This window comes from Wolffia australiana, chromosome 8, assembly GCF_029677425.1.
Source record: "Wolffia australiana isolate 7733 chromosome 8, ASM2967742v1".
NCBI lineage: Eukaryota > Viridiplantae > Streptophyta > Magnoliopsida > Alismatales > Araceae > Wolffia > Wolffia australiana.
This window is the reverse complement of record NC_135842.1, coordinates 16,567,475-16,580,176: the sequence shown is the minus strand read 5'-3', so window position 1 is coordinate 16,580,176 and position 12,702 is coordinate 16,567,475. Positions and strand designations below refer to the sequence as shown.

General features: G+C 46.1%; 1 protein-coding gene and 1 long non-coding RNA gene across 8 annotated transcripts; both read right to left on the bottom strand.

Moving 5' to 3' along the window:
• Positions 1-322: 322 nt before the first annotated feature.
• On the bottom strand, positions 323-2,160 carry LOC144706502 (uncharacterized). Of its 2 annotated transcripts, none has more exons than XR_013582266.1 (2): positions 1,415-2,160; positions 323-858 (listed from the first exon to the last, which is right to left on the bottom strand). It is a non-coding gene; the product is annotated as an uncharacterized LOC144706502 (long non-coding RNA). The 2 variants fall into 2 exon arrangements; XR_013582267.1 differs by having other exon boundaries at positions 323-847.
• Positions 2,161-2,210: 50 nt separating this feature from the next.
• LOC144706501 (calcium-transporting ATPase 10, plasma membrane-type-like) lies at positions 2,211-11,573 on the bottom strand. Of its 6 annotated transcripts, XR_013582265.1 has the most exons (9): positions 11,230-11,573; positions 10,551-10,605; positions 8,352-10,288; positions 8,113-8,271; positions 7,869-8,040; positions 6,781-7,079; positions 5,010-5,264; positions 3,125-3,221; positions 2,211-3,052 (listed from the first exon to the last, which is right to left on the bottom strand). XR_013582265.1 is itself a non-coding variant. In XM_078579485.1 (8 exons), the coding sequence occupies exons 1-7, from the start codon at positions 11,404-11,406 to the stop codon at positions 5,016-5,018; spliced, it is 3,048 nt and encodes a 1,015-aa protein (XP_078435611.1). In that variant the 5' UTR covers positions 11,407-11,573; the 3' UTR covers positions 2,211-3,245; positions 5,010-5,015. The 6 variants fall into 6 exon arrangements, 5 of the variants coding, with proteins under 5 accessions (XP_078435611.1, XP_078435610.1, XP_078435613.1 ...); XM_078579485.1 differs by having other exon boundaries at positions 2,211-3,245; XM_078579484.1 differs by having other exon boundaries at positions 2,211-3,221.
• Positions 11,574-12,702: the final 1,129 nt, after the last annotated feature.

Sequence of the window (12,702 nt, the reverse complement as noted above, 5' to 3'; positions counted from 1 at the left end):
AGTAAAATGGAAATATATACTTGTAAATAGAAGAAGAGAGTGACAGGGAAAGAGAGCAATTGAGTCAATGAATTTAGGATTGGTCTTCATATTTTGTCAATGGATTTTTCTGATATTTGTTCTTCATATTTAGAATTTAAACTAATCCAAAATTATTAGAAGAAATTTTTATATTAATCTTATTTTTAGAATTTTGAAAGCATGATGGTCAAAATGTGTATCCATCAAGAACTATGTTACGTTTTTTAAAAAAAAGGACAAATATGTTGACTATAATGAATTTAGGACAACAGATGGAGATTAATTCTACAAGAACCACGACTGATAACAAGGATCACCAGCAGTTAAATGCAAGTGGCACCAAATGGCCAGTCCCGAATAATGACTCTTATATGTGAAAAGGACCCAACACCGAAGTACATGGGTGAAAAGGTATGATCCAAGAACCCTGCCTTATATGTGAGATCTGATTCTCACTATTTCAAACATCGGAAAATGTTGCCAACAAAAAAGTAAAAGTACCAAATGGCCTCACATGATTAGGGCCTAACGATGCACAAAGATCTAGCTGCTGGGTTTTACGGCCTTGATCTGAATTTTAAAAAACAATTCCTTTGGCAGAAGACTGATAACAGAATCAAAACGATATCAGAAAAAAATGAATCAAATCACCTGGGAAAGGATCAGATCCGTGATTTCTTAGATCCTCGAGTGAGACATCTCGAGCTGTTCAAGGGTGCATCCTCTAGGCGTATACATGACTTGAGCTGTTTAAGTGTGGAGCTTATAGACGTGTCTAACCTTTAGACATACGTGACACTTTGAACATCCTCCTTCACCTTGATCTCTGTCCATACTCTGTCATCGTCATTGTGTTATCACGATCACATAAAAAATAGAAAGGAATTATGGGGAGAAGTGAGAAGAAGAGGAAGTGCCCCGAAGTATTCTGGCCTGGGCCTTTCCCTATTTACACTTAGAGGTTATTTCTCATTAAAACCCCCAAACTTTAAGATCTTTTGACTTCTAAAAGACCATTTGCGTGTGATCCTCTAGGCCCATGTATTCATCTATTTAATAATTCTAGTGGCCCGCTAGCCTTTATTGATCTTCTGAATCAATTAACTATATTATTATATAGATTAAATTAATGATGGATCGATTTAACCCAATCGACAGGTGAGTCTTCAACCTGTGGGGTGTCAAACTACACCTCTTGCTCTCAAATATGCAAAGGAATCTGTATCAACTCACTCATGGAACATGTGTGATGCAACGCGCCATCGGCCGGGATAAATCGGCACGCGTTGCAACACAGGGAGACGTCAAAATCACTTTGAAAAAAAAAATGATAATGATAATGGATATGCACTTTGCGGAATAAACAACGAGAAAACACGAGTCCGCCACTAACCTGAGAGACTTTGCTCACTCATTGGGGTGGGACTAATGAGGGCCAAGCGTCCTAATGATCCGGTGACTGCCTCGAGACCTCCAGAGCGAGTTTCCCAGGTCAGAGTTGAGGCCTTCACTCAAAGGTTAGCTAGAGAAGTCTAATCCCTTACCGGAATATTCCGGTCCCAAAAGGGTCGCTGACAACGACCCAACCCGGATAACCAATGAGAGGGAAGGGAGGGGCAAAGGGGAAGTGGAAGTTGTTCACGCGCAGTCGGTGCAAGGGAAGAGATAACAACACCAAAATTAAGGGGAGGAAGTTGCAGGCTGACCTGGGGAACTAGGTCCCTGCGGTGGCGGTGCGAGGCGAGTCCACGTCTGCAGAGAGTCAACCCTTCAGCTGAAGGGAAGGGCGCACGTCAACGGTGACTGGCAGCAATTGATCACCCGTCCCCGGGGCGTGCTTGATCGGAGGAATTCACCGTCGTCCACCGACGAAAGGGGGGGGGGGGGGGAGGCAGGACTCAGCGTCGGCTTCTCGGCGACTAGCCGGCGGTCACCGTCACCTAGACCGACCTAGAGGTTCACCACCGCCCCACGTTGAGAAGCGGGGCGGGGACGTCGGCTACAGCTTCCTGGTGAACAGACCGGCGTTTGGGGTCGATTGGACTGATCCGGATGATCTCCGTCATCCCACGGCGAGGGACGAGGGCGGATTCATTGTCCAGAAGCGTCCGGACGAAGATGGCTAGAGACCCCCCCCCCTCCTCCTTCTTCCCGCGTAGAAAGGCGTCGGCCTAACGGAGTCGGGCACGGGAGATCCAAGCGGGGGAGTTTGAGAACGGCTAGAGTCTTACAAGGGGACCCAAGGATTTGACGGCGCTGATTGGCCGTCCAGCGGTGATGGGGACAGCGATCTTCCAAGATCCCTCTTTCCGGCGGGGTTGTCTCAGGCAATCTCCGACAACACCTGGGGCAGCTAGGGGAAGCGGGCGACCCTGGTCGACGGGGCTCCCTGTTCTCCCTGAAGAATTGTGGGATCAAGAGGAACAGAGGCAGTGAGTTCCATCCCTATTGGGAATGCGGGAGGGTCGAAAATAGCTGGAACTGGGCGCTGCCGTTCTGGGGTTGAGAGACCTGAAGAAAACGATGAATCGATGGAGATAGAGGGTGGGGAACTGCTTCAGGATCAAAAGTCCATCTTCACAATTCCCTGAAAAAAAAACAGGGGCGCCACTTCCCTCTTATAGGGTGGGGAGGGAGTGCCCTAATCCGGCCTATTAGTGTGGCGTTTAAGATAATGGCGTCACCCTAGGGCCAGCAACATTCCTGAATATAACAAAGGGGAAAAATGTGTGCGCAACACCCGAATACACGTGGGTAGTCTCGGAAGGAAAATGAAAACAAACACAAAATAAATGTGCATCCGCGCTCTCATGAGTTCATGATAAAACAAAAGAAAGCAAACCTCATGCCGTGTATTTGAACTGCGGGTCCTTCGTGTCGGCTCGGGTTGCACGGTGCAGTTGCTTGCGGCCTGGTGCTGGATCGCTTGGATGGTTCTCCATCAATGTGTGTCATCATTTAATGTGTACATATAGTCCCTCATCCACTTGATGCCCCTAGGATGACTTAGGGTATGGACAACTATTAAACCCTACTAGATCATCGAAGTCAATACAGATGTGTTCAAAAATCATCAAAAGACTCTTCTTCGATATTCCACTACCTTGGCCAACGAATTTATTGCATCATCTTCCATGAGCTTTCTCCTCTTACATCGAGTGTGGTTTATGTCGTCTTGATGACTCAATCATCCTTGTGACCTTCATCATGCACCCAAACTAAGACTGTTTAGGATTCCAATATTAGAAACTCGAAGGTCATAGCCAAAGTAAAGTGTCAGCACACAAGACGTATTTGCTGTCTCAAGTCTAAAGACCACTTACACAACCGTGAAGTGAATCAATCTGACTGATAGTTTGGTGTAATACCATTTTGGGATTAGTCTGGATCTATTCAATGAACTCTTTCTACTAAAGAACACCGAATATCTATCCTTTGTGCCCAAACTAATGTCTACAAGACTAGGCATATTTGATAACATGCATTTTTAGTACCTTAACTTGACCATATTTACATGTTTATTTGCATCAAATTAATTCTATATGCATGTTATCAAGCGTAAAATGAGTAAATCTATTATACAATGGTATTTTCAATTTTCTGAAATTTATATGTATTTTTGGAGATTTTTCTGGCAACAGATTCTGAAAGAATCTAATTTTCTGAGTCAGAATATGATTTTTATGGAATTTATCAACATTAAATTCTTAAAGATATGATTTTTCTAAGTCAAAATATATTTATTCGTAAATTTTTAAATTTGTCAAAATATATTTATTTCAGAAAATATTCGATGTTGGCATCTCGATCCATCTCAAATTTTAGATATAAAGTACCATCTCAGATAATCTGGAAATCGAGATGGATGTCAATAGACCTTAACCTCAAATCCAAAATCTCTGAATTTTTTGTGATGATTAAAATTTCAGAAGAATGATCTTTGCAATAAGTGTTGATTCTTGTGTTCAAATGTTTGGAACTCTAATATTAGGGAAAATGCATAGGTATCATGAACTATTAATATAGTAGGGAGTGATGATATGGGAAATAATCTGATACCCCTAGATAAAAAATTAAGTTCCATCCGCTAAGTTGGGTTTCTTAGTCTTGAGGTTTTATTAAAATAACAAGGGAATTGACAGGAAGTGTTGGTACATATCATCAATATAATATGTCTTGCTTGAAGTGTGATGAGGAGATTGAAAAAATGGGTATATCTTTAAGAACACGCGAGAAAAATAAAATCTCTGTAGTTCGACCAATGGAAACAAACTCCCACATTGTTTGGAGAACAGATGCTAATGAAATGGTTGTGATCATGACACATATTCAAGAAATTATATCTGACACCAGTAACCACTGCTTAGTTGGCTATGATTAGGGATATCTTATATGTACTTTGGGAACTTGAGTTTACCAAACCAAATAAAAAACTAGAAGCAATGTAAGCCTTTTGCTGCGGCTATGTGTTTTGAATGTATTGGGATTGAACCAGGGATTAAAGATTACTTTGAAACCAGAATCAAACAGTGTTCATAGCCTTTTTTCTAACACTTTCACTACTAAGACAATATTATTCACGCTATATTGCAAGCACTTAGCGTTATACAAATCCTTAGACCATTATTGAAGGGATCCATGACTATTATCATACATTTAGCCAAAAATGAAAATGATGTCAGCGGTACCAAATTGCTAAAGCTTGGCGTTAAAAAATTCGCATTCAACGCACAACCCATCAGTCAATCTGTGCCTACCAAGAGATGGCAATTTATATTTATTTACTCAAGAATGATTAGAAAGTTGGTAGCCACGGCGAAAAAAATGAAAAACAACCTAGACATTCAATATCATCAGTGTAAAGTTAAGGTAACAAAAGGCCTAAAAACATGCCGGCAGCGATGTTGAAAATACAGAAGCAGCCTTTCCAGGGTTAATAAAATGGAGAAAAAAAATAACTTCGAAGGCAGTGGATTTATTGGACTAACCGGGGTTTAAGAAGAGCCGACGGGGATTAATTTAATGACAGCGGCGACGGGCATGCCGAGAAAGCCGATGAGAAGGCAGACCAGCCACTGCGTTAAGCTGAGCGGCGTTGTGTTGGCGAAGTCGCCCAAGAACTGAATGATGATAAATTGGAAGACGGCGGTGAAGGCCAGAACCCCCACGAAGACGTTGTTCTTCAGTATCCCCTTGAACACGTCCACCTTCTCCATCTCTCTGGAGCTTATCTCGTTGAACAGCTGCGCCGTTGAGTTAGAGAGAGGTTAGAGCGAGTATGGTAGCGTGAGAAGGAAATGGCAGGAGAGAGAGAGAGAGAGTAAAATAGAGAATTAGAGATGGAGGTGGAGACGGAGGAGAGAGAAAGTGCGAGGGAGTAAAATAGAGAAAAGAGGAGAGTGGGGAAGAGAGAGAAAAGAAGAGAGTAAAGGAGATGTAATGAAAGCGAGTAATAAAGAGTCAAAAAGACCGAGAGTGAGTGAAAAGAGATGGGAGAGAACGAAAGAGAAAATGAGAGAGTCAAAGAGAGACGAGAGAAAAGGAGAGAATGAAATAGAAAAGGAGAGAGGGAGTGAAAGAGAGAAAAGGAGAGAGATAGAGAATTGAGAAAGTGAAAGTGAGAGGAGAGACTAAAAGAGAAAAGGAGATAGAGGGAGTGAAAGAGAGGAGTGACTGACAGAGAAGATGAGAGGAAGGGAGTGGAAGAATGAAAAAGGAGAGAGGGAAAGAGAAAAGGAGAGAGAGGGAATGAAAGAGAGAAAAGGAGGGAGGGAAAGAGAGAAAAAGAGAGAATGAAAGAGGGAGGGAAAGAGAGAAAAAGAGAGAATGAAAGAGGCGGTGAGAGAGAGAGAGAATTGAGAGAGTGAAAGAGAGATAAGTGAGAGAGTGCAAGGGAGAGAGATAAGTGAGAGAGTGAAAGGGGGAGAGATAAGTGAGAGAGTGCAAGGGAGAGAGATAAGTGAGAGAGTGAAAGGGGGAGAGATAAGTGAGAGAGTGCAAGGGAGAGAGATAAGTGAGAGTGAAAGGGAGAGAGTTAAAGAGAAAAGTGAGAGAGTGAAAGGGACAAAGGGAGAGAGATAGAGAGAAAAGTAAGAAAGTGACGGGCAAAAAGAGAGTAAGAGAGAAGCAAGAGAAAAGGGAGAGAATTAAAGAGAAAGGAGAGATTGAATGGAGAGAAAAGCGGGAGAGTGATGGAGAGAAAAGGAGAGAGAAAAGAAGGAAGAAACGGAAAGAAAAAAGACGAGGGAAAAGAAGGAAGAAAATGTGTGTGAGAGAGAGAAAGCGAGAGAAAAATAACAAAGAATAGAAAAGAGAACGAAAGAGAGAAAAAATGGAGGTAGAGAGAGAGAGAGAGAGCATGAAACTGGAATGCCACACGCTCTTCCAAAGCAAACCCCCCAGTAAAAATGAAAATAAAAGAGAGACAGAGCATGAAACTGGAATGCCATAAGCTCTTCCAAAGCAAACCCCCCAGTAAAAATAAAAATAAAAGAGCGACAGGGCATGAAACTGGAATGCCATAAGCTCTTCCTAAGCAAACCCCCCAGTAGAAATGAAAATAAGAGAGAGAGAGAGAGAGAGAGAGAGAGAGAGAGAGAGAGAGAGAGAGAGAGAGAGAGAGAGAGAGAGAGAGAGAGAGAGAGAGAGAGAGAGAGAGAGAGAGAGAGAGAGAGAGAGAGAGAGAGGGAGAGAGAGAGCGAGAGAGAGAGAGAGAGAGAGAGAGAGAGAGAGAGAGGTGATGGTGTTGAAGATGCTCACCTGGCAGAAGACGAAGGAGTTGAAGATGATGGTGTTGAGCGCGAGATCGGCGCGCGGGTCGGGGAGGGAGAAGAGCGCCTTGCCGCGCGTCTGGAGATACCAGATGAGGACGAACTGATAGATGGACTGCCCCAGGACGTTCCTCCACATGGCGTTGGTGATGAAGTTGCCCCCCCTCCCCACCGGTTTCCTCTTCATCAGCTCGTCGTTCGGCGGCTCCGTCGCCAGCGCCAGCGCCCCCAGCGTGTCCATTATCATGTTCACCCACAGCAGTTGCACCGCCGTCAACGGCGCCCGCCCTGAACCCCACCACCCAACGTCACAAAACTACTCTCCCAAGCCAAGAACTCTTTCAATGGATGACGGATGACGGACTGTGACGGAACGGTGTTTTGGGCGTCCCAGTCACTGTTCCGTTCCGTCTCCGTCCGAGGGGAGATCTACGGGACGGAGGATGAATTGTAATTTATCGTTCACTATAGTCGGGAATGAGACGGATGACGGGACTTATGGAGGAGCCGAGGAGGAGTGTAATTTATAGAACACTATTGACGCGGACGGAGACGGCTGAACGGATGACGGGACTTTTAGAGGAGGAAAGAAATTTATAGTGCACTATTGTCGGGGGACGCTGGGCTGTTTATGAGGGTTTTCGTTCTGTCCAACACCACCCGACAGGACGGGACGAGATTTGTGCGACCCAGGACAGGACGGTTTTTCGTCCCAGGGACGAGAAAAACGACCCGTCTGCATCCGTGTACCTTAAGGGACGGATGACGTTAAGGGAGGGAATGGATGAGTGACCGTTATCAGTCCATGGCCTTCCTTAAAATGGTGGCCGCCAAGGAAGCCGATATCTAATTTTCTTTTCTAATCTGCATCCTTTTGTTGGTATTGCCAAATAAAAGAAGGAACCGAGAAATCTAAGCGTTCATTTTCAAGCAAATTTTTAACTTTAAAAACGTAGGTAGATTCGGATTAGATATGGTTTTGGAACGAATAATATGGCATGAGATTGTTGTTGGGGATTCGAGCACTGAAGTAGAAATGGGATTTTATAAATTAAATTAGATGTCTCGGTTTTGTACCTGTCAGGCAAGCCGAGGAGAAGTTGACGATGAGTGCGACGACGTTGACGGTGAGTTGAAACTGCACAAACTTTTGAATGTTGATGTAGACCGACCGTCCCCACTTCGCCACGGTCACAATGGTGGAGAAATTATCATCCAGAATGATGACGTCAGCGCTCTCCTTTGCCACCTGGACCAATTAAAAATCCCCAGCTCAGCTCAAAGTACAATAAACAAGTGGGGTTATTAATCATTGTCTTACCTCGGTTCCCGCAATGCCCATGGCCAACCCAATATCCGCTTCATGAAGCGCCGGCGCGTCGTTCGTCCCGTCACCGGTGACGGCCACGACTTCATTAAACGTCGTCCTGAGATGCTTCACCAACGTGTGTTTATCTAGAGGCGACGATCTGGCCATGACCTGCGAATAACAAAACCAATTCCCAAAAATCACAATCAACCAACAATTCTAAAAAAAAAAAATTAAAGTCGGAGAATTACCTGAATTTTGGGGATCAGTTCCATCATCTCCTCCAGAGTCTTTGATCTGAACTCCGGCCCTTCAATGGCGACGCCATCCTCTGTTAAAATCCCGCATTCTTTGGCGATGGCCTTGGCAGTGGTGATGTTATCACCGGTGACCATTCTCACCTTAATCCCAGCCGATTTACACAACTCGACCGACTCCTTCACGCCAGGCCTGACCGGGTCCTTAATCCCCACAATCCCCGCACAAACATAACCTCTTGTGGGGATCTCGTCCTTAGCCGAAAACCTAGAGTCTACCTCCCTGTAAGCGAGGCACAAAGTCCGAAGAGCTTCCCTAGCAAAGCTCTCTATCGTGCTTTCCAGCCCGGCTCTTGCTTCCTCCTCCAACGGCAGGACCTCTCCGGAAGAGCCCAAAACCCTATCACACATGGCGAGAACGAGCTCCGAAGCGCCTTTGCAGTGCGCCCGGAGACCCTCTCCCGGTAGCTCCACGACAACTGCCATCCTCTTCTTCTCAGAGTTGAAAGGCTCGACTTTCACCAGTTCAACTCCCCGGCGCTCCGCGGAGAAGTCCCCTCCCAAAGACAAGCCGAACTCCAGAAGCGCGGCCTCCGTCGGCGTCCCCAGAATCTGAAACCCTCCGTCTTTTCCCAAACAGACCTCCCCCCCGGTGTTGGTGAAGATAGCTTGAAGGAGAATCTTCACAGCGGAATCTGGAATCCTCGACCGGAGATTCCCCACTTCGCCTTCCTCCCCGCAGACGCAGGCCTTCACGACGGTCATATGGTTCGTGGTAAGCGTCCCGGTCTTGTCGCTGCAAACCGTAGTCGAAGAACCCATCGTCTCGCAGGCCGCTAAATGCCGGACTAGCGCCTTGTCATGCATCATCTTCTTCATCGCGAAGGCAAGGCTGAGGGTAACAGCCAATGGGAGCCCCTCTGGCACTGCCACGACGACGATGGTCACGGCTATGGCGAAGTACTCGAGCATCTCCAGAGCGTCTTCTCCAGTCCAGCTCAAGTACGAGCCGTCGGCGAACTTCCTGCTGAGCTGGGCTTGCGCGAGAACTGCAAACGTCACCACAGCGAAGAACAACCCGATCTTACCGATGATGGAAGCCACGCCGTTGAGTTTGACTTGAAGAGGGGTCTCGTCGTCGCCTCCTTCGGTGAGAGTGGTCATCAGCTTCCCCCACTGAGTCCTCATCCCCACCGAGGTCACCATCATCTTGCAGTACCCGTCTTGGACCTTCGTTCCGGAGAGAAGAAACGGGTTCTCTTCCTTGACCGAGACCGGCTCGCTCTCCCCGGTCAGGCTTGACTCGTTGATTAAGAGAGAGAACCCGGAGAGGAAGAGCCCGTCGGCAGGGACCTGGTCGCCGATTCCGAGGTGGACGACGTCTCCCGGGACGAGTTCGTAGATGGATCTCTTCTGCCTTAGCCCGCCTCTGCAGACTTGTATGGAGATGTTCTTCTTCTCCTTGTCGAGGTCTCTGAACTGGAGAGATTGTCTGTAGTCGCTGACGGCGGTGACGAGGACGACGAGCAAGATGCTAACGGCGATGCCGAGTCCGTCGTGGCCGCCCTTCGGCCAGCCTTCCATGGCGACGCCCACGATGAGAGAGACCAGCGCGCAGATTCCGAGGATGATCAGCGTCGTGTCTTGGAGCGCTTCGAAGACGAACACGAAGAAACTGCGGGCCGCGACCTCCGTGAATTTGTTGATCCCGAAGATTCTCTGCCGTTTGCTGAGTTTTTCCTCCGAATCGGAGATTCCGTCGGCGGTTGAGGTGGATAGTTTGGCGGCGATGCCCTGTACGCCTCCGTGGCTCTTCAGCTTCTTCACGTCGTGTTTTTCCACGATGGATTCCAGTTCGTCTGCGCAGATTTCGAATCCTTCCGCCTTGACTTCCTCCGGCACGACGTATTCGCTTTCCACGGAAGAGATTCCTGATGATGATGATGAATTGATGATCGTGGTTTAGGATAAATTAATCGAATGTACGTTCTGGAATTTGGAGGAAATGCGTTTCTTGTTTAAGGTCTGTGGAGTGTGGACGGATGATAAACGGAACGGGACGGGTTCCAATTCTCATCCGTCCTGACCTCGTAACGGGAACGCAACGAAAGGACAAGCACTGCGGCGGATGACTGAACGGAAGGTCCGTTCAGCCCCGTATCCGTACCGTCATTCTGTTCATCAGATCTGTACCTTTTATGAATTCAAACGCAGCTTTGGAGACGATAACGGCGATTCGCAGTTTCTCCTGAGGAAATACAAGGAAAATCGAATAAGATATGAAGAGATTCCGATTAGGTTTGATCGGAACGCGATCAAACCTAATCGGATAAATCGCATTCCGATCAAAGCTCAACGTAAAACGACGGAAACGTAATCGGCGTCGAATTCCGATCAAACTGCAATAGAAAAAAACGACACAAGAATAATCTGGTTGAATTTCGATCAAACTCGAATGAAAACAACGAATCGAGCCTTGATCGAACCGGATCTGGCTCGCATTCCGTCAAATTCGAATGAAAACGATATAACTCGGATCCGGCTCGCATTCCGTCAAATTCGAATGAAAACGATATAACTCGGATCCGGCTCGCATTCTGATCAAAGCTCAACGTAAAACGACGGGAATATATTCTGCATTGAATTCCGATCAAACTGCAATCGAAAAAAACGACACAAGGTTAATCTGGCTCGAATTTCGATCAAATTCTACTGAAAAACAATGAATCGCGCCTGGCTCGAACCGGATCTGGCTCGCATTCCGTCAAATTCAAATGAAAACGATACAAACCGGATCCGGCTCGCATTCCGATCAAAGTCGAATAAAAAAACACCGCGAGTTCTAAGACCAATCGGAGAGAAAGAAACGTACATGATTGGTGCGTTTCATAGCCTCGGCCTCCCAGCGCTTGGACAGATTCGCCGTAAACCGGAACCGGCGCTTCGGATTCTTCACAAATCCACAAAGCTTCCGCCATCGCTGCAACGCCTCCTCCGACGTATTCTTCGACTTCACGCCTCCGAAATTCTCGTTCAGGTAGCTCTCCATCTCATCCCCCTTCTCTCCGTTCCTTCTTCGACTTGTTCTTCCGCCGGCGGCTTATAACGACGATTCCACTCGGCCGACAATCGCGAGAAAACGCGTTGCGCACTCCAAATCTCTGCGCCTTTCCTCTCCCTTTCCTCAATTCTCCTTCGTTGAATGGCGCGGAGATAGAAAGATCAAAGCGTGTTGGGAGAGAGAGCTATATATATAGGGAGAGACACGTGGCAGTTCCTGGTGGGACCCACAGAGTTTCTTCTATTTCGTATTCTTTTGGAATGATGGAGCTGGTTTGCTATAAAACCCTGGATCTCAGGAAAAAGAACAATCTTACCGTTCACTTTGTCGAATTGACTGGTACGCCCAACACTGTAACAGACGGATGACGGTGACGGACGGTTGATCCGTTCACATTTGCCCCGACTGTCATTGGTCTGCATTTCTTGGTCGTCACTATTATGTCATCAGGCTGTTGTTCGGCGGCCGCTATCGTAGCGGCTATTCATCTGACTAGGGTTTCACGGTCTGGTCTGGTTTGGGTTTTTAACGAAAACCTAAACCTTACCTAAAGCTCGGTCTGCTTCCAGTCCGTTCTTGTTCAGTTCCAGTCAATGCCAAAGTCAAAGTAGAAAATTTATGCTGATGGTTATGTTGAATATCCACATATTAAGCTTTAGAACCATTGGTAAAATGCCCCTTTGTCTCCCTTATCTCTTCCCCACCTCTCTCTCTATCTCCCTCTCTAAGTCTTTCTCCCTCCATGCTTCTGTTTCTTTATTAAGTGGGTCTAATACACCGCATCTATGCTAGAATAATATATTAAGAATTTTAAAAATAATATTAAATAAAGATTTAATAATTAACTTCTGGGTTTGGTTCGATTTGACCCTTAGACTTAAACCTGCCCGAAAAACAGGTCCACCCTCATTCGGTCCAGTCTAATCAGTCCTCGGTCCGAAATGTCCAACCCTACACCTGACAACCTCTCTCTTTACTTCGCACTCTCTGCCCCTCTTTATTTCCTTTTCATTCTTTCTCCCTCCCTCCCTCCCTCTCTCTCCTTGTCTTTCTTTCTCTCTCTCTCCATCCACCTCATATTGTTTCCCTCTCATACTTTAGTAGAGGACGGTTACAAGGTCACTTATTTTTGCCATCTTTTCTCATATGATTTTATTTTCATATGAAAAAGGGCGTGAATAATCTCGCCAAGATCTTTTTTGGTGTTCCACTCCTCTTCCAATTTTGTCTCTCTTCATCACCCAATTCTTTTTCTCTCCCTGTCTCTGTCTCTTTCCCTTGTCC

Coding starts and splice junctions, on each gene's coding strand:
- LOC144706501 (XM_078579485.1), bottom strand. CDS start 11,406: ATGGAGAGCTACCTGAACGAGAATTTCGGAGGCGTGAAGTCGAAGAAT. Junction 10,289..10,550: donor TGCGTTTGAATTCATAAAAG/GTACAGATCTGA, acceptor CATCATCATCAG/GAATCTCTTCCGTGGAAAGC. Junction 8,272..8,351: donor AACTGATCCCCAAAATTCAG/GTAATTCTCCGA, acceptor TGTTATTCGCAG/GTCATGGCCAGATCGTCGCC.